The 26,235-nt window shown below is 41.0% G+C and overlaps 1 protein-coding gene across 1 annotated transcript in view; it reads right to left on the bottom strand.

Moving 5' to 3' along the window:
* Positions 1–20,763, bottom strand: part of LOC134340879 (platelet endothelial aggregation receptor 1-like) — a 30,006-nt gene extending 9,243 nt beyond the window's left edge. Inside the window, exons 1-7 of the mRNA XM_063038452.1 lie at positions 20,673–20,763; positions 19,913–20,048; positions 17,994–18,127; positions 15,916–16,125; positions 11,290–11,487; positions 10,347–10,448; positions 2,480–2,635 (exon numbers count right to left, since the gene is read on the bottom strand). Of these exons, the coding sequence (XP_062894522.1) occupies positions 2,480–2,635; positions 10,347–10,448; positions 11,290–11,487; positions 15,916–16,125; positions 17,994–18,127; positions 19,913–20,048; positions 20,673–20,763 (1,027 nt within the window). The remainder of the gene's footprint in view (positions 1–2,479; positions 2,636–10,346; positions 10,449–11,289; positions 11,488–15,915; positions 16,126–17,993; positions 18,128–19,912; positions 20,049–20,672) is intronic.
* Positions 20,764–26,235: the final 5,472 nt, after the last annotated feature.

The following is a 26,235-nucleotide window of genomic DNA, read 5'->3' as shown; positions in this document are numbered from 1 at the left end:
GGCCTTCAACCCACAGGTAGGAGGGACTATCCCCCACGGCTAGACCTTTCTTCTTGCCCAACCCAGGGTCATCTGGAGACCCCAGCCTTGGAACCACACCTTCCTTACCTTTCTTTTTATTATTCAATTTTCTTGGTTCTTATTTGTTCAGGGAGTAGGTCGATTAAGCTATATTCTGCAAAATTCAATGATATACTAACAGATAAATGCACTTAGAGAGTAAGACCATATTTTTGGGGTATATACCTCAAGAATGGTTAAAAAGAGATAAATATAATTATTTAATGAATGTACTGCTGGTGGCTAGTAAAAAAGACCCTTACCAGGAATTGGTTATTAAATGTATTGACGGAAATTGCAATGGACATTTACAAAATGGAGAAGTAACAACATCTGTTAATCATAAGTTGGAACAATTTTATTCATACTGGAAAAAATGGTTTAACTACATAACATCCTATAGGCCTGATTTTATTCTCACAATCAATATGTTGTTAAAAAAAAAATCACTCCCTACTCTGTACATAGTTTTCTTCTTTCTTTCCTCTCCTTTCTATAAGAGTATACTTTAGATAAATATTATGTGGAGATTTGTGACAAATATGATTATATAATATATACAGTATCTGAAATACATCCTATGGAAATGTTTGTTTGATGGTGAAACTCAATAAAAAATAAATTACAAAAAAAAAAGAGTACTTCATCAGCTCAGGTAGGTGATTTCTCCACGTAGTGTGAGGAACATTCTTTATACTTAACTTTAGGAACAGCAATTTTCAGTCCTGACGAAGGGTCTCGGCCCAAAACGTCAACGGTACCTCTTCCTATAGATGCTGCCTGGCCTGCTGCGTTCACCAGCAATTTTTATGTGTGTTGCTTGAAATTCCAGCATCTGCAGATTTCCTTGTGTTTGCATTAATAATTTTCAGTTCTATATTGCACAATGCATATACAATGTTGCATTTTTGAGGCAACAGACTTTGCAGTAATTCACAAAGAATGACAAACTTGGAGATTTAAATGTGCTTTGGAAGAATGGATAGTAGGATGATGATGTTTTTTTCCTATGAAAGGTCTTAATAATCTGAGAGAAGATATAGACAGGTTAATGTTATTAGTAACCATGGAATGTGGTAGAGGAAACTGGACAATGTAAAGCTCCATTCATACGGCATATCTGTGACTCTGGTGCTTTTCCGAATTGTTGGTTATTATTATCAGATTCCAATAATTCTTCAACACACTATTAATACAGTTTTTTTAAAAAAGATGTTGCACTGTAGAATAATACATTTTCCAGTGAAACTAGAAGTTTTAAAGGAAGCATGGGAGTAGGTCCTTAGTAAATGTCAGTAGAGCGTGATGAACAGAACTAGGTGAAGGGAGTGCGGAAACTGGAGTCCTATTGAGTCAAAGGGAACACAGGAACCAGCACCTTGTGAGCCAGATACTAAACTATCAGGATTTCCAAATAATCAGATAGTGGATTAATAGAGAATTACCATATACAAGGGATGGGAGTGAAAGGGATCAAAAGGGCTTTGTGAAGGAAGTAAGTGTACTGAGAGTGAAGTGATGAAGACAGGAAAGGAAGGAGTTAAAATGAAGGAGAAACTATTGCAGTGGGAGTTCATTTAGTAAGAGAATAACAATTATTACTCACAGCTGAGAAGCCAGAAGAGCAGTGGAGGCATGAAGCAGAGATCTTATGAAAAGCCTTCGTTTTGGGGCTAAGGTGGCCAAGTGTTCTTCACATTCATTGTTGGAACTGGGAGTGAATTGTATGGCATAGGAAGGTTAGAAATGATTAGAACTAGAGGCGAGGAGGCTGGAGTTGCTTTGTACTCCAAAGTATCAGGATGCAGATAGATTTCGTTGCAAATTGTACAAATTCTGGTGGTGGCAGCAGTCCAGCAGGACATTTATTCAGAGTTTTTGTATCTGTGGCTAGGGAGATGCCCGCTCCAAAACGCACTGTATGTCTAATAAATATGAAAATTTCTAAGATGGAGATGCTGATGTCCACTGGGGTTGATAATCAATCACAAACTAAATGTTAGAAAACTGACTTCTTTTTATTGATTTTTTAAAAGTATAGCTAATATATTTCAATTTGACGTGTGCCGACCAGTATACCAGTAGCTTGTCTAAAATTTGTCAATAATCTTAAATAAACAATATTTTAGACATCCATTTCTTCGCTGATCTAGGCAGCTATTTCTTCAGAGATGTTCTCCATGATAATCTGCAGATGCTGTCACCGGCTCACCTACAGCAAATTTTATATTGATCAGAATTTACAGAGAAGGCCCCCAAGAAAGGAAGTTAATAAAAGATGAACAAAATGACACATTAGCACTCAATGTTGTGGATTCCCTAATGGAAAATGCTCATTTATTGCTTACTGTGGATCAGATATGCAACGAAATTGCCTGAATTTAAATTCATCTCTGAGCAGACAATCGAAGAATCAAACCTGTTGGATCGGCAAGCTCATATTGATCACAGTAGTACCCTGCTGTACAGATTAGCGGGAGAGAGGACCCTTCAGGGCAGAATGACCCTAAAGGGCAACGATTTCCTGGGGAAACACTTTCCGGGTTGCCACAATTGGAACTGTTTAAAAAGTCACCTGTAAAGAGATACAATTTCAGAACAAAATGTGAATCATGACTTCTGAGAAATATTTGAGATTCTTCTCAATGAAAAACAACACTTTCTTTAATATATTTGTCCTGGGACATGATTGATTTTGGTTGATTTGCTGCTATTCCTTGTTGCACTGAGAAAGTTATAGCTCAATTTTTCCTTAATGTGCTAACAAACTAGTGTCATTGTGCTAGCTCCCTGTTGGGAGCTCAGTTTATTCATCCAATGATGACGGAATGCCCATTATGGATTTAAGTCTGATGGTATGTGATTTGGAGATAATGTTTTTCCAGTCTGCTGTTAGCTGAGGCTTGGTGATAGAGAATCACAGGTTCAAATCCCAATTTAAAAATTTAACCATAATTCAGCTTGATAATTTAGTGCTTTACTGGCAGAGGTGCTATAAATGAATTGCAGACTCCTCTTCTTTTAAGAGGATGTGAAAATGAGCAACTATATTAAAGTAAAGCAGTGAAGCTCTCCTAATGGACTGACCAATACTGGTTACTCTCGTTGCACACGAAGCAAGTGATCTGAATATTTTATCTCAAATTGTTACTCTGCATAATGTTGCTGCACTGTTGTATATAAAAGCAGCAATATATTTCAAAATTTGCTTCATTAGCTGTGTACTTCCTTGATATGTTCCAAGATTACAAAATGCACTTTATAAGATGCTCATTTATTTTCTTTTTGGTAGAAGGACTGTGGGAATTTGACACAAAGTGAAGTCTATACACTCGATGTCCTCTTGATTAGGTACACCTGCTCATTAATGCAAATATTTAGTTAAAGATAGAGTGTGGAGCACACACTCCTGGCCCGATGAGCAGCACTGCCCAGCAACTCACTCACCTATTAGTCTAACCCTAGCCTAATCGCAGGACAATTTACAATGACCAATTAATCTACTAACCGGTACATCTTTGGAATGTGGGAGGAAACTGAAGCACCCGGAGAAAAAACAAGCGCTCACGGGAAGGACCATAAGACATAGGAAGAGAATTAGGCCATTCAGCCCATTGAGTCTGCTCCACCATTCCATCATGGTTGATCCCGGATCCCGCTCAACCGCATACGCCTGCCTTCTCGCCATATACTTTGATGCCCTGGCCATTCAACTTCCACCTTAAATGTACCCACAGACTTGGCTTCCACCGTAGTCTGTGGCAGGGTAATCCACAGATTCACTATTCTCTGGCTAAAAAGAATTCTTCCTTACCTCTGTTCTAAAAGGTCGCCCCTCAGTTTTGAGGGTGTGCCCTCTGGATACCCCCTCCATATGAAATATCCTCTCCACATCCACCCTAATCTAGTCCTTTTGACATTCGGTAGGTTTCGATGAGACCCCCCCCCCCATTCTTCTAAATTCCAGTGAGTACAGGCCCAAAGCAGCCAAACACTCCTCATATGTTAACCCCTTCATTCATGGAATCATCCTCCCGAAACTCCTCTGGACTCACTCCAATGACAACACATCCTTTCTGAGATATGGGGCCCAAAACGGCTGACAGTACTCTATGTGTGGTCTGACTAGTGTCTTATAAAACCTCAGCATTATCTCCTTGCTTTTATATTCTATTCCCCTTGAAATAACTGCCAACATTGCATTTGCCTTCTTTACCACAGACACGACCTGTAAATTAACCTTCTGGGAGTCTTGCACAGGGATTCCTAAGTCCCTCTGCACCTCTGATGTTTGAACCTTCTCCCCATTTAGACAACAGCCCGCACTATTGTTCCTTTTACCAAAATGCATTATCATACATTTCCCAACACTGTATTCCATCTGCCACTGTTTTGCCCATTCTTCCAATTTGTCTAAGTTCTGCTGCAATCGCATTGCTTCCTCAGCACTACCTACCCCTCCACCTATCTTCGTATCATCCGCAAACTTTGCCACAAAGCCATCAATTCCATTATCCAAATCGTTGACAAACAATGTGAAAAGTAGTGGTCTAAATACCAGCCCCTGACGAACACCACTAGTCACTGGCAGCCGACCAGAAAGGGCCCCTTTTATTCCCACTCGCTGTCAGCCATTCCCCTATCCATGCCAGTATCTCTTCTGTAATGCCACAGGATTTTATCTTGTTAAGCAGCCTCATGTGTGGCACCTTATCAAATGTCTTCTGAAAATCCAAGTAAGTGACATCCACTGCCTCTCCTTTGTCCAGCCTGCTTGTTACTTCCTTGAAGATTTGTTAGACAATATTTCCCTTTACAGAAACAATGCTAACTTTGATTTATTTTATCATTGGTCTCCAAGTACCCCAAAAACCTCCTCCTTAATAATAGACTCCAACACTTTCCCAACCACTGAGGTTAGGCTAACTGGCCTAATATTTCTTTTCTTTTGCCTTCCTCCCTTCTTAAAGAGTGGAGTGACATCTGTAATCTTCCAGTCCTCCGGGCCCATGCCAGAATCAAGTGATTCTTGAAAGATCATGACCAATGCATCCGTTATCTCTTCAGCAACCTCTCTCAGGCTCTGGGACGTAGTCCATCGGTCCAGGTGACTTATTCACCTTAAGACCTTTGTAATAGCAATGGCACTCACTCCTGCTCCATGACTGTCACGGACCTCTGGTACACTGCTAGTGTCTTCCACGGTGAAGACAAATGCAAAGTACCCATTACGTTCATCTGCCATTTCTTTCTCCCCCATTATGACCGCACCAGCATCATTTTCCAGTCGTCCAATATCAACTCTCACCTCCCTTTTACTCTTTATATAACTGAAAAAACTTTTGGTATTCTGCCTATCGGCTAGTTTGACCTCAGATTTCATCTTTTCCCTTCTTATAGCTTTTTAGTTGCCTTTTGTTGGATTTTAAAAACTTCCTAATCATCCAACTTCCCACTCACTTTTGCTACCTTATATGCCCTTTCCTTGGCTTTTATGTAGTCCTTAACTTCTCTTGTCAGTCACGGTTGCCTACCCTTGCCATTTGAGAACTTCTTTCTCTATGGGACATACCTTTCCTGGCACCTTGCAAACTATTCCCAGAAACTTCAGCCATCTCTGCTCTGCTGTCATCCCCACCAGTATCCTCCTTCAATCCACCTGGGCAAGCTCCTCTCTCGTGCCCCTGTAATTCCCTTTGTTCCATTGCGATACTGATACACGTGACTTATGCTTCTCCCTCTCAAATTGCAGTATGAATTCAATCGTATTATGATCACTGCCTCCTAAGGGTTCCTTTACAATAAGCATCTTGGTTATTACACAATACCCTATCTAAGATATCCTTTCCTTGAGTAGGCTCAAGCACAAGCTGCTCTAAAAACCTATCTCATAGATATTCAACAAGTTCCCTCTCGTGATCTGACACCAACCTGATTTTCCCAATCCCCTTGTATAATGAAGGCCCTCGTTACAATTTGTGACATTACCTTTATTACATGCCTTATCCAGCTCTGTTTGTAATCTCAACCCCACACCTTGGCTACTACACTTTGTATTTGGAGACTTGTATATGACATACGAGCTCCTGGGAATTGAACTCCAACCTCCAACGTCTTGAGAAGTAACAGCACCTTGCTAACTGCTACGCTACCGTGGTGCCCCAACCCAATCATCTCATCAGCCAATTGTGTGGCAGCAACTCAATGCTTAAAAATATGCAGATTCTGACTATGCAGAACTCAATGCTTAAAAATATGCAGGTCAAGAGGTTCAGTTGTTTTTCAGACTAAACATCAGATTGTGGGAGAAATGTGATCTAAGTGACTTTGACTGTGGAATGATTGTTGGTACCAGATGGGGTGGTTTGAGCATCTCAGAAACTGATCTCCTGATTTTCACACACAACAGTCTCTAGAGTTTACAGAGAATGGTGCAAAAATCCAAAAAAAAAATCATCCAGTGAGCGGCAGTTCTCTCTGCAAAAATGTCTTGTTAATGAGAGCAATCAGAGGGGAATGGCCAAACTGGTTAAAGCTGACAGGAAAGCAACAGTAACTCAATAACCATGAGTTACAACAGTGGTGTGCAGAAGAGCATCTTTGGTCACAGAACGTGTTGAACCTTGAAGTGGTTGGGCTCCAGCAGCAGATGACCACAACGGGTTCCACTCTGTGGCCACTTTATTAGGAATACTCCTGTATCTAAAAAAGTGGCCGCTGAGTGTAAGTGCTGTTAGTTCATCTTCTGTGGTAGACATTGCAGCCTATTGTTTAGGTTACAGCATGTTGGGTCTAATGATCATGAGTATCAGTTTAGCAAACTGTTTTGTCATGCACAGAAGTATCTTGTGTACTGTTGCAACTGGATTCATCCATCCTGCTGCTGAATGGAGCCTTGTTGATGACATAATGGCGTTGATGGAATGGATGGTTACCTCCATGCTGGAGAAACCTGGAATCTGCTCACATTTCAATGTTAACATAACTACATTCTGGTTAATGGTGACTCATTAAGATGCTTCGGCAGAGGTCTCATTTGAGGATATTTATACTTTGAAATACAGATGCGAAATAAATAAAATTTTCAAATGTACATTAATTATAAGTAAATACAAACTGCTATTTAGCCAGTCTATCTGATCTAGAAAATAAGTGGAGCAGAACACTATAGAAAGATTAGTAAAGAGCATGAACTAAACCATTTTTGTCATCATAGCCCAGAGAAGGTCACTTGAAGATGGTCAAATCCTTGATAGACCACTATGCTCAAGATTGTTATGACTGGCTTTTTATAAAGCCACCTTTCTTACATCATTATAGAATTCTTCCAGTGAGAATATGTCCTTTGTGAACTAAAGACTTCAGCTTTGTAAAGGCTTCTTGGGGGCTAAGCTCAACTAATAGTCTCTCTCCAACAGTCAGACGTTATGTACTTATGTTGAAAATTCTCTGGTGAAATATGAGTTGATTGGTTTCTAGTAGACAAATAGAAAATGTGAACTACAGGAAAGGTTGCCTAACATCCGTTATTGGGAAAATATTGTAAGCTGTTATTAAAGAAATTATAACAAAACACTTAGAAAATTTCAAGGTAGGCAAAGCCAATGCAGTTTTGTGTAAGAAAAACACACGTTTGATCAAATTATTGGAGCTATTGGAAATAATAGCGTCTGGTGTGGATAAAGGAGAACCAGTGGATGGATGTACTAAATTTCCAGAAGGTACTTTACAGAATGGGGCATCAAAGGTCACTATGAGAAAGAAGATTGTAAGGAAGTAACATACTAGCATGGATAGAAGATTGCCTAGAATAGAAAACATGGAGCAGGTATAAAAGCTTTTTGCTGGTTGGAAAAATGCCACAAGAATAGGTGCTGGGGATTCAAAATTGTACAAGTTATGTAAATGTCTCAAATAAAAGCAGCAAAGATATGATTACCAAATTTGCTGATGACATGTAGATGGGTAGGAAAATACATTTAATAGGATTTATAGAGGATTTTTTTATATAGAGATACAGCATGGTAACAGGCCCTATCGGCCCACAAGCCATTGATGCCCAATTCTACCCAGGTAACCAATGAATGTACTAACCCAGACAGCTTTGGAACGTGGGAGGAGAGGGAACACTCATAGGAAACCCACACAGTCACTGGAAGAATGTACAAAATCCTTACAGTCAGCAACGGGAACTGAACCCGAGTCGTTGGCCCTGTAATAACACTACACTACCATGTCGCCCCAATGGGATTCAAGCAGAATTAGTGCAAATGAGTCTTTGATGGCCAATGCAACTGATTTTGCTCAGTATAACTCTAAGTTTTGAAGATAGTATACTGAGGACACAAAAGAGTGTTGATAGGTTAAGCTTGAGGGTAAAGATCTGGCATATAGTGTAGAGCATGGAAAACTGTGGAATTATCCAATATGAAAGGAAAACAAAAATAGAAAGATTAATTCATTCATTAATTTAGAGATACAGCATGGTAACAGGCCATTCTGGCCCAATGAGCCCGCACCACCCAGTTGCACCCATGTGACCAATACATCTACTCACCTGTACATCTTTGGAATGTGGGAGGAAACTGGAGCACCTGGAGGTAACTCACACAATCACGGGAAGAACGTGCAAGCTCCTTGCAGACAGTGGCAGGAATTAAACCCAGGGTGCTGGTGCTGTAATAGCGTCACGCTAACCACTATGCTATTGTACTTCCCTATGGTGAGAGTTTGCAGAGTTCTGAGATGCAGAAGGATCTGGGTGTTTTGGTGAATGATTCACAAAAGGGTAGTGTGGAGGTACAGCAGTGAAGGAATGCCAACAAAAACCGTTTTTTGCTGAGGCAAGCAGAGTATAAGTGTAGGGGATATGTATTTAATATACAGATATATATTTATTGCAATTGATTGATTTACTTATGCATTTTTCTATATTATCATGTATTTCATTGTACTGATGCTGCAAAGTTAACGAATTTCGCGACACATGCCAGTGATAACAAACTTGATTTCGATTTTGATTTCTGACAATGCTTCAGTTATGTAGAGCAGTGGTCCCCAACCTCCGGGCTGCGGACCGATACCGGGCCGCGAAGAACACAGCAGTGCAGTGGTAGCCGGAATGCACCCAGCACATCTTTAAGAAAAAAGCCAAAATAAACAAGCTAATTGATTAGGTGCCGCCCGGCACGTAAATGTCGGCCCAGATCAGAGGCGATTGCCGATTGCGTTGCCTCTGATCTGGGCCGACGTTTACGTGCTGGGCGGCACCTAATTAATTAGCTTGTTTATTTCGGCTTTTTTCTTAAAGATGTGCTGAGTGCATTCTGGCCACTGCTGTACCCCTGCATGCTTCGCGGCCTGGAGGTAGGGGACCACTGATGTAGAGCATTAGTGAAACCACATCTGGAATACTGTGTATAATACTGTCAGCTTATTTAAGAAAGGATGGGAAGATTGGGGGTGTCTTATTTGCCCAATATCTGGAATGGGTAGATCATCTTAAGATAAAAGCTTGGATAGGCTAACCTGGTATTTGTTGGAGTTTAGAAGAGTGAGAGGAATCTTGATTGAAGTATGCAAGGCCTGAAAGGGTGGATGAGAGTCAATGTGGGAGAACCTTCAATAAGTGGGGTTGGGGGTAAATGTTCTTGCACTTAAAGTGGAGGTTAGGAATTTTTTTTTATTTTGGAGGGTTGTATGTTTTTGGAGCTCTCTTCCCCCAAGGATGGTGCAACAGGAGTCTTTGAATGTTTTTAAAGTAGGGGTAGATTGATACATGACAAGCAGAGAGTGAAAGAGTATTGTCAATTGACACAAATGCAGAATTGATTTAACAATCAAATCAGCTGTGATGGTATTAAATGGCAGAGCAGGCTTGATAGGTTGCCAGAAATATTCCTGCTCCTAAGTCATAATTAGTAATCACAGCTGATTAGATGATGTTTGATAACTCCTTGGTCACTTTATTGATAACTGGAAGGCAGTTGAAGTTTAGCAGGAAAACAGTTGGTTTAAGAGGTTAGGTTAAACATTTTGAAGATAGTACACACATGGGCAATGACTAGGTCTAAGCACAACCTGCAAGGGGACCTGTACATGGATACACTTGGTTAAGACATACTTAAAACCTGGCCAATCAATGTCTTTTCCCATATTTATAGAAATTTAATTGAACAACTTGAACAATGCAAATCTAGTCCTTTCATTCTAAATACAAGGTGATCTTCCATCATCAAGCAAATGCTTTATAACCAAAGAGCACAGGCTACACTGCAGCAACTTACCTGAACACAAGGGCCTGCTTGTGGATGCGCCTCCAGTACAAAACCAACCTTCAGAGCAGTTCCCACTGGGTGAACTCAAACCATTTCCTTCACAGAACTGACCTATAAATATTTGTATTTTGAGGAGAAAAATAGCTCAGGTTTACTACATTAGCAACATTCTGTTCTGACCAGAGAGTTCTTCACTGAGGAAATATTGCTCATACTTCAGGACAGCAATCCCATAGAAACAGTACAAGTATTTTGTAGGGATTAACAGTATGCAATGTAAAAGGTGATGTTCTTGATTAGCATTATTTCAATGGTCAAATGAATTAATAGCAGCTGTACCCTGACCACATGCATATGGAAAGAATTGTGGGCAGAAACCTGAGCACCTTTGACATCTGGGCAAACAACACTGTCCTGTTTCATGGCGTGTTCCATGTAATAGTTTTCTTCAACCCAGTGTACAGACAGTCTTACAGTATATGCACCACACAAGTGAATTCACTTTGATCACATTCGGCATATTTTATATAGGAATGCTCCACAAATATTGGAATTTTACAGTGGGATTAATAATGCCACATTGCCTGAAGCATACGATTTGTTATTTAAAGCTATTTTTCTCCCATACAGCTGTGTCCTACATGGAATGCTAGTCAAGCAGAATAATGAAAGTGGTCCTTCAGGCAAAGTGATAATATTAATTCCACTACAAAACATTTCAACCCAAAAATAAAAGTAGAAACTTTTATGATAAATTAAAGGTGATGAGTCTGCATAGTGGTAAAAACAGAATGACTTTGGTCCTACAGCATTACAATGTGATTATACAATGGTCTTGAGAATGACTACGATTGACATGCTGACTACCTGGACTGTTTTAGTTATTGGGGGAATGGGGAGTTACCAGTAAAAATATCACAGTGAGTATTTTAGAGCATTAATGTTTGCTTACCTGGAGGGCAAGGCAAACATCCAGCTGAGCTTTGTAGGCCAGGCAAACTACCATAGGTCCCAGAAGGACATGGAAATTCATTCGCAAAGCGGGTGCATTCTGGACAGTAATATCCTGACAGGCATTGTAGTGGATATGGGTTGGAAAGACCACCCAAACAGAAATAACCAGCTAAGCACTTTTGGCAGATACTCTGACCTGAAAAATTTCAGAGATTCATACAGTTAGGTAGAAGAATACAGAGAAGGAATCACCCGTATTCATTCAATACTGAGTGTTACTTGTTTAAGTGACAGGCTCTTCGGCTCACAAAGTTGTGCCAAACTAATGAAACTAATGGCACCTAATTAAACAAGTCTCTTCTGCATGCACTGGTCCATATCCCTCCATTTTATAAATATTCACATACTTATTTAAAAGCCTCTTAAATGCTTTGATTTTATCTGCCTCCACCACTACTATTAGTGCATTCCAGGTACCCATCAGTCTCTGAGGAAATCACCCCCTCTCACATTAAATGCATGCCTCTCTTTTTATAGTCTGTCTAATCTATGCCTCTTATAATTTTATAAACCTTTATCTAGTTTCCTCTCAGCGTCCACTGCTCTAGAGCACACTACCCAAGTTTGTCCAACCTCTCCTCATAGCCAATGCCCTCTAATCAAGGCAGCATCCTGGTAAACTTCTTCTGCACCATCTCCAAAGCCTTCGAATAATGGAGTTCGAATAATGAATTGAATACAACATTCCAAATGCAGCTAATTGTAGTTTTAAAAAGCTGCAACACAACTTTCCAACTCTTGAACTTAATGTCTTGACTAATAAAGGTAAGCATACTAAACGCCTTCTTCACCACCCTTGTGTGGCCACTTTCAGGGAGCTTTGGATTTGGACCCCAAGATCCCTCTGTACATCAGCAGTTTTAAGGGCCCTTCTATTAACTGTGTATTTTCTCTTTAACTTTGATCTCCCAGAGGTGCAACACTTCAAACCTGCTCAGATTAAATTTCATCTACCATTTCCCCACCCATATTTGCAATTGTTCTGATTCTGCTGTATCCTTGTCCATGACCCACAACTCCACCAATCTTTCTGTCAGCTGTAAACTTGTACATCACAAATGGCAGTTGTCTTAGTATGCATCCATTAGTCACCATTTGTCATGAACCTGCAGTCAGAATAAAACTACTACCCTCTGTCTTCTATAGGCAAGCAATTGTGATTTAAAATGGTCAGGCCACTGTGGATCCCATGTATCTTAACCTTCTGGATGAGCCTTTCAAGAGGGGCCTTGTCCAATATAGAAAATCCATGTAGAAATCATTCACCGCTCTACCTTCATCAATCCCTTTTGTCACCTCCAATCAAGTTAGTTAGACATGACCTGCCCCACACAAAGGCAAGCAGACTGATATAATATTTGCACTTTCTTTACCTGTATTTCAATGCAGAAGTTAAAGACAGAATCCAACAGAATGGAAATAGGCCCTGGGACTCCCCAAGTCCACACTGGTCACCCATTTACTTCCATTCTATTCTTTCTCCCCACACCCTTTCACCTTACACCTGGGCTGATTCACAGTGCCACTTATCTGATCAATCCATGAAATTCTGGAAAGTGGGAGTGAATTGGAGCCCCTGGGAAAAGTCCATGCAATCACAGAGAGGATGTGCAAACTCCACAGACAGCACCAGTGGCCAGAAACTTTATTTCTTAGACCACGTGAGATTTTTGTGCAGAATGATAGTTTTTGGTTAACCTAACAAATTTTATTTCCTCTATTAATATTCATTTTCAAGCATGATTCAATTCAAGCAGTAATTGGGGCAGTATATTACAGATACTAAAAATCCTTACCAACAAGTCAATATAGAAAATTCTGTTATTTTGATTTCCACATTAAACCTCAACTATCTTACATTTTACAATGTTTCAGAATAGAAGAGCCTTACTTTACTTTGCCACTCAAGTGACCATTCCAAAGACTGACAATGAAACAATTTCAACCCTCAGAACATTTTAAATCTGGGAAACAGATGCTTGTCTTCAACAGAAAGAAAACTTATCTAACCCAATGTCAATATAAACACCTGTAGCACCATGTCTTTGAGTAAACATTACAAGAGGCAAGTTTGACAAGTCTTATATAATGAACTTGACTTTGAACTTCCATTTACTGCACTGCTCTATGTTCTACTTAATCATACTTAAAATCTTCTCAATGAAATAATTTAGTTTTGATTATGTACTCTACACAGCAACTGAAAAAGTCCTTTCACTGACAATTGATATAGACTTATCTTGATCTTTTGTCAATTGTAGTCGGAGGTACGTTCTGATATTGTGTGGCACTTAAAAATAAATAGTAAGGCTCAATATTGTAAATTTTAGGAGTTAATATTCAGCTACTCTACTTATTTTTCATGAAATGTTAAACATAGATTCTTTTAAGACAACAGAAATAGACAGCACTGTGTACAACAGGTCGTGCTATTTTCTCAGCTCCAGGTTCTTATACTTGATCTTGACCCCCAGTGCTGTCTGGTCCCCCTTGTGATTGCATGGTTCTGACCTGGGTGCTGTTTTCCTGCCACATCCCAAAGATCTGTTGATTAATTATATTGCTACTCTCAATTCCTCTTAGGGTGGGAGGCTATAGGAGAATCAGGAGAGAATCTCTTATCGGGAAATAAGTGAGGGAATGGGACTGATGGATTGTTCTGAGACCAGGACATTGATGGCTCAAGTGTCCTGCTTGCATGTGGTAAGAAAATTGGAGTAAGAGGAGACTGATTTAACAGGTTAATAAGTCAATGTCTTTAGTTTATTTTCCATATTCATTATATATAAGCATGCATAGTATTCAAGTAACATGACATTGTGAAATGATCCAGTGAGATGGAGGAACTGAGCGAAATACATGTTAGTAGGGAAGTGGTGTTAGGTAAATTGAAGGGATTGAAGGCAGATAAATCCCCAGGGCCAGATGGTCTGCATCCTAGAGTGCTTAAGAAAGTAGCCCAAGAAATAGTGGATGCATTAGTGATAATTTTTCAAAACTTGTTAGATTCTGGACGAGTTCTTGAGGATTGGAGGGTGGCTAATGTAACCCCACTTTTTAAAAAAGGAGGGAGAGAGAAACCGGGGAATTATAGACCGGTTAGCCTAACGTCGGTGGTGGGGAAACTGCTGGAGTCAGTTATCAAAGATGTGATAACAGCACATTTGGAAAGCGGTGAAATCATCGGACAAAGTCAGCATGGATTTGTGAAAGGAAAATCATGTCTGACGAATCTCATCGAATTTTTTGAGGATGTAACTAGTAGAGTGGATAGGGGAGAACCAGTGGATGTGGTATATTTGGATTTTCAAAAGGCTTTTGACAAGGTCCCACACAGGAGATTAGTGTGCAAACTTAAAGCACACGGTATTAGGGGTAAGGTATTGATGTGGCTGGAGAATTGGTTAGCAGACAGGAAGCAAAGAGTGGGAATAAACGGGACCTTTTCAAAATGGCAGGCGGTGACTAGTGGGGTACCGCAAGGCTCAGTGCTGGGACCCCAGTTGTTTACAATATATATTAATGACTTGGATGAGGGAATTGAATGCAGCATCTCCAAGTTTGCGGATGACACGAAGCTGGGTGGCAGTGTTAGCTGTGAGGAGGATGCTAAGAGGATGCAGGGTGACTTGGATAGGTTGGGTGAGTGGGCAAATTCATGGCAGATGCAATTTAATGTGGATAAATGTGAAGTTATCCACTTTGGTGGCAAAAATAGGAAAACAGATTATTATCTGAATGGTGGCCGATTAGGAAAAGGGGAGGTGCAACGAGACCTGGGTGTCATTATACACCAGTCATTGAAAGTGGGCATGCAGGTACAGCAGGCGGTGAAAAAGGCAAATGGTATGCTGGCATTTATAGCGAGAGGATTTGAGTACAGGAGCAGGGAGGTACTACTGCAGTTGTACAAGGCCTTGGTGAGACCACACCTGGAGTATTGTGTGCAGTTTTGGTCCCCTAATCTGAGGAAAGACATCCTTGCCATAGAGGGAGTACAAAGAAGGTTCACCAGATTGATTCCTGGGATGGCAGGACTTTCATATGAAGAAAGACTGGATGAACTGGGCTTGTACTCGTTGGAATTTAGAAGATTGAGGGGGGATCTGATTGAAACGTATAAAATCCTAAAGGGATTGGACAGGCTAGATGCAGGAAGATTGTTCCTGATGTTGGGGAAGTCCAGAATGAGGGGCCACAGTTTGAGGATAAAGGGGAAGCCTTTTAGGACCGAGATTAGGAAAAACTTCTTCACACAGAGAGTGGTGAATCTGTGGAATTCTCTGCCACAGGAAACAGTTGAGGCCAGTTCATTGGCTATGTTTAAGAGGGAGTTAGATATGGCCCTTGTGGCTACAGGGGTCAGGGGGTATGGAGGGAAGGCTGGGGTGGGGTTCTGAGTTGGATGATCAGCCATGATCATAATAAACGGCGTTGCAGGCTCGAAGGGCCGAATGGCCTACTCCTGCACCTATTTTCTATGTTTCTATGTTTCTATGATTTACATTGCTGAGTTTCAGCCTGAATACAAATGAAAACAGAATGCCACCAGGAAGCTCTGTACCTGTTTCAGAGTTGTAGGTTCCAGGTGGGCACGGTATAGGTAGCGTAGAATTTCTGGGACAGTAGGCACCCGCACTGCATTCTCCACCATTCCCTGTATGATTGACATGCATGGAGGGATGTGGAGAATTAACTCCAGATACACAATAAAATCCAGGATCACAGGGGCCTTCAGTTTGTGTTAGGCCTAGGCTACTGCAGTAGGAACCACCTAAGGATGAAGATTGAGAATTGCTTTGAAATTTCCCAATATATTACATTTGAAATAGCAAAACAATATATCTTATTTCTTATTTTATAATATTTTCTTTCCCTGGGACTTCAGATATTTGTACGTTTTAGTATAGACGAGAACGTTGTTTTGTTTGAGACTGTTACTGACCAGACTATGATCAAGGACTCGTTGTATGTGAACTAGAGGTAAAAATCTGTATTCTTTTAACTCTTACTCACTATTTGGTTATGACTGGCAAGTTGAGTATTTTCTGCACAGCATAATAGCTCTTTAACCAAGCTGCTTGTTATGTTATCTTAACTAGCAGTTGAGAGTCAATGAATTTAGTGTGGGTCTGGCGTAACATGACAGCAAAACCAAGTAAATACAACATACTTTCTTCTCAAAGGATATCAGTGAACTGGATTGCATGACAATCCATCTGATTCTGGCTTTATATTCCACATTCAGTTAGGTAACTAAAGTTCAATTCTCTGACTGCTATGGTGGGTTCTGATTTCCTGCCTCCAGATTACTGGTTCATACTTCAGGATTGCTGTTCTGGAAATATAAATATTAAACTACTGTGCCCTGCTCTGGTACTCTGAGGAAACTAACTCACTCAACTTTCAGGATGCCTGTTCTGCATGGTGATAACCCAAGACAGAAAGGATCCATAGTCTTGATAGGGCGGTGTGGAGGAGTTTTTGCAGGGACACATTAAACCCACTTAATGTTGCATCTATTCCATGCTTAAAGATTATTTTGCAGGTTCTGGGGATAAAGTCTAGTTCCCACCCAACATATGTGTTCACCAGATCAGGAGAACCGTTTGTAGATGGTTGTCATGTTTTGTGATCTTAACTCCACCATTGTCAAGAAATTATAACTTCCACAGGCTAACTATTGGTGAAATGGATTCGCATATCTACAAGTCATTCTTCCCGTTGCATTTTAGAGTTTCAGTTATTGAAGATTATTGAAATTGGGTGGGGTTGGGGCAACAGGAGGAGTTTGGAGAGGTATCTAATTAGTGATGAAAGAGGACAGGATGGGATCAGGGGTACAAAGTATCCTGGGGTCTGGTATTGGAGGTTTGAAAGATATTTGCAGCAAAGTAAAGGCTATTGGGATTGTGTGCAGAAGGTGAATTAACAATATTAGCAAACCTAACTGTAATAGAATCTAAACAGAAGATGCTGGAAACTCTCCTCAGGGTTTCATCATCTGTGAAAAGATGAAGAGAGTTAATTTTCAGGTCCAAGATTTATTAACAGCCAAAGGGTCCTGTACTCGAAATATTAACTTTGTTTCTCTTCCCACAAATGCTGCCTGACCTACAGAGTTTCTCCTTGTAGATTGTTTGTTGCTCCAGATTCCAGCATCGGCAGTCTCTTGTATCTTCATGTTGTTTAAGGGATATACATGCCAATGATTTATTGTAAAAGTGGTGTCAAAAGAATGCATTTCACTCCTTACAAGAATATTTGTGATTCTGTCCCCCCAGCTTCAGAAAAGCTTGAATTGACCTGCAGCCAAAGATATCTCTGGCAGCCTATAAAAGGTGCAAGAGCATTAGACGTCCTATCAAAGTTGGTGCTAATATCAATGCTAACTATGTCATCTGCAAAAGCTCAATGGAAGGTGGCGAGCCTGCATTTTAGCTTCTGTTGTATGGGAGCAGGTAGAGACCATGTTAGCTGAGAGAGAACAGAAGGATTGTAATTGGTGGCTTCCATACAAGAACACTTCAAAGGTCCGAGAATAAATTTACCAAATGTCTCAGAGTATCAGTCACCAATTGGGAAGACTTATTAAGAAATCAGAAGCAAAATTTACACAAATCAAGGACCCCATTCTCTCACCAAGACATGGAGTACAGTCAGATATCTTCGTCAGTCCCTGGGATGCTCCAAATGTTCCAACAGGGCAAGGTTGGGGAGATACACCAGTACCCTTTGGACAGTATGCACCTTGGGGGCAAGGTTCAGCTTCCTCTCTGCCAAGAAAGAGATGGACATGAGGATGATTAGAAATGCCTAATCAAATCTTAAAGAAATATTAGTGAAATTAGGGTTCTTGCAATAGCATGAAATGAAAGCTAACTCATTTTATAATCTGCCCAAGAGAAAAATACAGTCACCTGTCACATTTGCTCATGACCAGTTTCACCCCCAATATTACTTAGGTGAGTAATAGAACTAAATTAGCCAACTGAAATCGAAGCACTAAAATATCTAAAAGGCAAAATTAAGCCTTCAAAGAAGGCTTGTGAGAATGAGGCAGTGAAAATATTGTAGGTTAATATGATAGGTACAAGAATAGAACCAATAGCTTATTAGGATTTGAAATTCTATGTAGCTTCATATGGAGGCCTTGATCTGAGATACAATTACTGATGTGGAAATCATTTCACAATATTACTGTAAATGCTTGTTAAGCAATTACAAAATGTGCTTATATATTCTAATTTCATTTTGTGTTTGATGCTTAAAATAACTACATACCATATATAAAGTTAGAAAAATGCAGATGTTCAAATTTTAGTTAAAGTGAGCCTTCTGATATATTAGGATATGGTGTGAGCAGAATTGTCTGCAGCTTAATGTGAAAAAGACTAAGGAGCTGGTGGTAGACCTGAGGAGAGCTAAGGTACCAGTGACCCCTGTTTCCATCCAGGGGGTCAGTGTGGACATGGTGGAGGATTACAAATACCTGGGGATACGAATTGACAATAAACTGGACTGGTCAAAGAACACTGAGGCTGTCTACAAGAAGGGTCAGAGCCATCTCTATTTCCTGAGGAGACTGAGGTCCTTTAACATCTGCCGGACGATGCTGAGGATGTTCTATGAGTCTGTGGTGGCCAGTGCTATCATGTTTGCTGTTGTGTGCTGGGGCAGCAGACACCAACAGAATCAACAAACTCATTCGTAAGGCCAGTGATGTTGTGGGGATGGAACTGGACACTCTGACGGTGGTGTCTGAAAAGAGGATGCTGTCTAAGTTGCATGCCATCTTGGACAATGTCTCCCATCCACTACATAATGTACTGAGTGGGCACAGGAGTACATTCAGCCAGAGACTCATTCCATCAAGATGCAACACAGAGCGTCATAGGAAGTCATTCCTGTCTGTGGCCATCAAACTTTACAACTCCTCCCTTGGAGGGTCAGACACCCTGAGCCAATAGGCTGGTCCTGGACTTATTTCCTGGCATAATTTACATATTACTATTTAACTATTTATGGTTTTATTACTATTTATTATTTATGGTGCAACTGTAACAAAAACCAATTTCCCCCGGGATCAATAAAGTATGATTATGACTAAATTCCATCTGTTTTGTGCTGGATGGAGCATGTTCTGGTGGCTAATAGTTTACATGGGATAATTCAGCAAGCAAACAAAGGAAAATAACCTCATTTCAGATTGTCATGATTGCTAATTGTGCATTTTACTTTTAGAAATACAGTATTTACAGTTTCATTTGTATTCTATTTTTTTCCTTCCTTAATGTTTTGATTTCATTATGTGGCACTCACAGATGAAGGTTGCATGAACCTGATTTGACATCACTACCGAGACAGATGAAGTACTACACTCACTCAAATCACGTAAATGAATTATAAACAAGTGTGATATAATAACTATACATCTGATTGCTACTTGTCTGAGTTTGGAAGCTTCTGGTGTCTCGCAAAGATTTTGAAAACGAGTATGTGTCACCTCTACAAGCGTAGCTCACACACTATATTCCAGTGCAATGTACATTGGATCTTACCTGCTTGTGCACTGGTATCCTTCAGGGCAGGTGAAACATTCTTCTGCCCCTGTATGGTTCACAAATTTCCCATTTTCACATGGTGTTGGCACAGCAGAACCCGATGGGCAATAGTGACCAACAGGACAAATGTCACCTGAATTCATAGAAAATATTAAACAACTTCTGAGTGATGCTCAAGAGAATATTGAACATTTAGAAACAGCAGCACCTTGCTCTTGTTCTCCTGCATAATTACCAGTATTACTTAATCTTACTGTGTATTCTGTAGTCATTCATACTTGCACAGAACTCTTTTGAAGGAGATCTGCTCAAGGTAGGAATAGGATTAGTGGTTAGGCACAAAAGTGCATTTCACTGATCCCAGAAAGATCAATTTAAAACCAGATGACACTAAAAATTAAATAGAGGGTCTTGGAAGATTTGTTTCATAACATAATCTGAGTTTTATTTACAGGTTAGTTCATCAGCATATCTCACTGCTGACTTAGTATTCTCAGAAGCATTTTCAATAGGATATGTAACTATCTTTACCCATTCCATTGCAGGTAAATACAATGTAGATATACTAATGTTTTAGCATTTATTCTATGAGATAGAATTAGAGCTGTACTCTGTTCAAGAAATAGAATGTATATATTGGTAGACTTTTCAAAACATGTTTAAGCTCACTGAGAGCTGCTCGAGAGAAGACAGCATTTAGTGTCATTGGCTACACGGCAGAGCCAAATCAAAACCAGTTGATCATTAAATCTGGTACCTGTAACGCCATCAAGAGGTGTTGCACTCTTTGCTCCCTTCTTGCAATAAAATCCCGGGTCACAAAGTTCTCCAGCATTGTCTCCGCCCATTTCGCTACAATAGAAACCTTCAGAAATGCAAAAATCAGGCTCATATCATGACAATAAACTTAGGCATGGGCTCCAAAATGGCATGCTTTGTTCGACACTGTGGGTCAAGGATCACTTCATTTACATAAGTGTATATTATTTATGCATCCAGGGTAGTATAGATTTAAATAAGAACCTAAGCCGGTAAATACACTCAAATATCAATGACGAACAGGTAGTTTTAATTACACACAAACCTGAAGGACACGGTGCACAGTCTTCCTCACTCGTGCCTTGCGTTGTTGATCGGAACGTTCCAGATGGACATGGGATGGGGAAGGCTGCAGCTTCGGGACAGTAGTGACCAGGAGGGCAAATGTCCCCAAAGGTAGCTGCAATGGGAGCTGCAGATTGGGATCCCTCGTGGCAGAAAAATCCTAAAGTGAAGAAAAATCCTAAAGTGAAAAAAAACAACCAACTCGGGACAGTGATTGAAAAGTGGTGGAATTATCAGCATTCTGGTTTGCCTTTGAACTCTGATCCAGTTTAACTTCAGAACATGTAGTAAGATGAGAAAGACTGAGGTAAGGCCGGGTAAGTTCCTTTAAAAGGAGAACGGTCTGCAGCGGTATTTTATTTGAAGTAAGGAAGGCGGCGAGGCTGTAGCGTATTGGGTAGGTCATGACAGCTGAGATTGGCCCCGTGGTTTGTTCCTCCTGCAGCATGTGGGAAATCAGGGATACTTCCAGTGTTCCTGATGACTATGTGTGCAGGAAATGTGTCCAGCTGCAGCTTCTGGCAGACCGCATTGAGTGGCTGGAGCTGCGATTGGATTCATACCGGAGCATCCGCGATGCTGAGAAAGTCGTGGATAGCACGTTCAGTGAGTTGGCCACACCGCAGGTAAAGGCTACACAGGCAGAAAGGGAATGGGTGGCCACTAAACAGCATAGCAGTAGGCAGGTAGTGCAGGAGTGCCCTGAGGTCATCTCCCTCCTAAACAGATATACTGTTTTGGATACTGTTAGGGGAGATGTCTCATCAGGGGAAGGCAGCAGCAGCCGAGTTCATGGCACCATGGGTGGCTCTGTGGCACAGGAGGGAAGGAAAAGGAGTGGGAGAGCTATAGTGATAGGGGATTTGATTGTAAGGGGAATAGATAGGCGTTTCTGCGGCCGCAAACGAGACTCCAGGAGGGTATGTTGCCTCCCTGGTGCAAAGGTCAAAGATCTCTCTGAGCGGCTGCAACACATTCTGGAGTGGGAGGGTGAACAGCCAGTGGTCATGGTGCATATAGGTATCAACGATATAGGTAAAAAATGGGATGAGGTCCTACAAGGTGAATTTAGGGAGTTAGGAGATAAACTAAAAAGTAGGACCACAAAGGTAATAATCTCTGGATTACTACCAGTGCCACGTGCTAGTCAGAGTAGAAATAGAAGGATATTTCAGATGAATATGTGGCTTGAAAAATGGTGCAAGGGGGAGGGATTCAAATTTCTGGGGCATTGGAACCAGTTCTGGAGGAGGTGGGACCGGTACAAACAGGACGGTCTGCACCTGGGCTGGACTGGAACCATGTCCTAGGGGGAGCATTTGCTACTGTTGTTCAGGAGGATTTAAACTAATGTGGCAGCGGGGTGGGAACAAGTGCAGAGAGACAGAGGGGTGTAAAATGAGGGCAGAAGCAAAAAGTAGTAAAGTGAAAAGTAAAAGTGGCAGGCTGGCAAATCCAGGGCAAAAATCAAAAAGGGCTACATTACAACATAATTGCTTCCGAGCTAAGAGTGTTGTAAAAGCAAGCCTGAAGGCTTTGTGTGCCAATGCAAGGAGCATTCGTAACAAGGTGGATGAATTGAATGTGCAAATAGTTATTAAGGAATATGATATAGTTGGGATCACAGAGACATGGCTCCAGGGTGACCAAGGATGGGAGCTCAACATTCAGGGATATTCAATATTCAGGAGGGATAGACATGACAGAAAAGGAGGTGGGGTAGCATTGCTGGTTAGGGAGGAGATTAACACAATAGAAAGGAAGGACATTAGCCGGGAGGATGTGGAATCGATATGGGTAGAGCTGCATAACACTAAGGGGCAGAAAACGCTGGTGGGAGTCGTGTACAGGCCACCTAACAGTAGTAGTGAGGTTGGGGATGGCATTAAACAGGAAATTAGAAATGCGTGCAATAAAGGAACAGCAGTTATAATGGGTGACTTCAATCTACATATAGATTGGGTGAACCAAATTGGTAAGGGTGCTGAGGAAGAGGATTTCTTGGAATGTATGCGGGATGGTTTTCTGAACGAACATGTCGAGGAACCAATTAGAGAGCAGGCTATTCTAGACTGGATATTGAGCAATGAGGAAGTATTAGTTAGCAATCTTGTCATGCGAGGCCCCTTGGGTAAGAATGACCATAATATGGTGGAATTCTTCATTAAGATGGAGAGTGACATAGTTAATTCAGAAACAAAGGTTCTGAACTGAAAGGTGGGTAACTTTGAAGGTATGAGACATGAATTAGCTAAGATAGACTGGCAAATGATACTTAAAGGGTTGACGGTGGATATGCAATGGCAAGCATTTAAAGATCACATGGATAAACTACAACAATTGTTCATCCCAGTTTGGCAAAAGAATAAACCAGGGAAGGTAGTGTACCCGTGGCTGACAAGGGAAATTAGAGATACTATCAATTCCAAAGAAGAAACATACAAATTAGCCAGAAAAAGCGGCACACCTGAGGACTGGGAGAAATTCAGAGTTCAGCAGAGGAGGACAAAGGGCTTAATTAGGAAGGGGAAAAAGATTATGAGAGAAAACTGGCAGGAAACATAAAAACTGACTGTAAAAGCTTTTATAGATATGTGAAAAGAAAAAGATTGGTTAAGACAAATGTAGGTCCGTTATAGTCAGAAACAGGTGAATTGATCATGGGGAACAAAGACATGGCAGACTAATTGAATAACTACTTTGGTTCTGTCTTCACTAAGCAGGACATAAATAATCTTCCGGAAATAGTAGGGGACCGAGGGTCTAGTGAGATGGAGGAACTGAGGGAAATACATGTTAGTAGGGAAGTGGTGTTAGGTAAATTGAAGGGATTAAAGGCAGATAAATCCCCAGGGCCAGATGGTCTGCATCCCAGAGTGCTTAAGGAAGTAGCCCAAGAAATAGTGGATGCATTAGTGATAATTTTTCAAAACTCTTTAGATTCTGGATTAGTTCCTGAGGATTGGAGGGTGGCTAATGTAACCCCACTTTTTAAAAAAGGAGGGAGAGAGAAACCGGGGAATTATAGACTGGTAAGCCTGACATCGGTGGTGGGGAAAATGCTAGAGTCAGTTATCAAAGATGTGATAACAGCACATTTGGAAAGCAGTGAAATCATCAGACAAAGTCAGCATGGATTTGTGAAAGGAAAATCATGTCTGACGAATCTCATAGAATTTTTTGAGGATGTAACTAGTAGAGTGGATAGGGGAGAACCAGTGGATGTGATATATTTGGATTTTCAAAAGGCTTTTGATAAGGTCCCACACAGGAGATTAGTGTGCAAACTTAAAGCACACAGTATTGGGGGTATGGAATTGATATGGATAGAGAATTAGTTGGAAGACAGGAAGCAAAGAGTGGGAATAAACGGGACCTTTTCAGAATGGCAGGCAGTGACTAGTGGGGTACCACAAGGCTCAGTGCTGGGATCCCAGTTGCTTACAATATATATTAAAGACTTAGACGAGGGAATTAAATGCAGCATCTCCAAGTTTGCGGATGACACGAAGCTGGGCGGCAGTGTTAGCTGTGAGGAGGATGTTAAGAGGATGCAGGGTGACTTGGATAGGTTAGGTGAGTGGGCAAATTCATGGCAGATGCAATTTAATGTGGATAAATGTGAGGTTATCCACTTTGGTGGCAAGAACAGGAAAACAGATTATTATCTGAATGGTGGCCGATTAGGAAAAGGGGAGGTGCAACGAGACCTGGGTGTCATTGTACGCCAGTCATTGAAAGTGGGCATGCAGGTACAGCAGGCGGTGAAAAAGGCGAATGGTATGCTGGCACTCATAGCAAGAGGATTTGAGTACAGGAGCAGGGAGGTTCTACTGCAGTTGTACAAGGCCTTGGTGAGACCACACCTGGAGTACTGTATGCAGTTTTGGTCCCCTAATCTGAGGAAAGACATTCTTGCCATAGAGGGAGTACAAAGAAGGTTCACCAGATTGATTCCTGGGATGGCAGGACTTTCATATGAACAAAGACTGGATCGACTAGGCTTATACTCTCTGGAATTTAGAAGATTGAGGGGGGATCTGATTGAAACGTATAAAATTCTAAAGGGATTGGACAGGCTAGATGCAGGAAGATTGTTCCCGATGTTGGGGAAGTCCAGAACGAGGGGTCACAGTTTGAGGATAAAGGGGAAGTCTTTTAGGACTGAGATGACGAAAAACTTCTTCACACACAGAGTAGTGAATCTGTGGAATTCTCTGCCACAGGAAACAGTTGAGGCCAGTTCATTGGCTATATTTAAGAGGGAGTTAGATATGGCCCTTATGGCTAAAGGGATCGGGGGTATGGACAGAAGGCAGGCACAGGGTTCTGAGTTGGATGATCAGCCATGATCGTACTGAATGGCGGTGTAGGCTCGAAGGGCCGAATGGCCTACTCCTGCACCTATTTTCTATGTTTTTATGTGTCTTCCAGAGTCACTACTTGTGCACTGAATCTTTGGACAGCTGGAAAAGGCATTCTTCATGTTTGCTTGAGTATGCACGTACTTTTACCTTAGACAATCAGTTTTAATTCTGTTCAGTCCTTCCCATATTTCTAATGGCTTTTGCTGATCATAAAAATAGCCCACTTGACAGCCCATCGGAATACAAGATCTTGAAATCTTTTACGTTATTAAACCAACTACCACTCTGTCCCATTACTTTATTCATGAATCATACTGTTAACCAAAACCTCACAGATATAGCAACAAGACCCAAGGCTTGTAGTAACAGTCAACAATTAGAAATGAAAAGAACAAGAGAGTATGAGAAGGTTGAGGGTGAGATGGGGCGGGGAGGGGGGGGGACCAAGTAGAAAGGGAGTGATGGAGATGTGATAAAAGGTCATCAATGGGGTGGTGGGGGTAAGATTCCTTGCTGAAAAAAGGGGGGTGGTAGAAGGGATAGAGCTTACTTCCAGTTAATTTTGCAATAACTCAGTGGTAGTGATGTGTTATGAATATATGCCTACGGACACCTGCACATATGAAGGAGCTCCCCAAATTATTAAACTCAAATGAGATCTATTCTTGAAAAGTATGCAACTTCCCCACCATAATCAGACACTATTAGGTCTTAAGAACGTAGGCTGACAATCCCATTGTGGGAGGCCACTTAAAGGAGTTGCTTTGGAAATTGACAAGAAATTGCTGTTATTAGTGCAATAATACTCGATTAAACAATAGAACAGCTGCTAATAAGGAACAGGCAGAA

The sequence above is a fragment of the Mobula hypostoma genome, chromosome X2 (assembly GCF_963921235.1).
Source record: "Mobula hypostoma chromosome X2, sMobHyp1.1, whole genome shotgun sequence".
NCBI classification, from domain to species: Eukaryota; Metazoa; Chordata; class Chondrichthyes; order Myliobatiformes; family Myliobatidae; genus Mobula; species Mobula hypostoma.
Note: the sequence above shows the minus strand (reverse complement) of the source record. Positions and strands in the feature narration are given on the sequence as shown.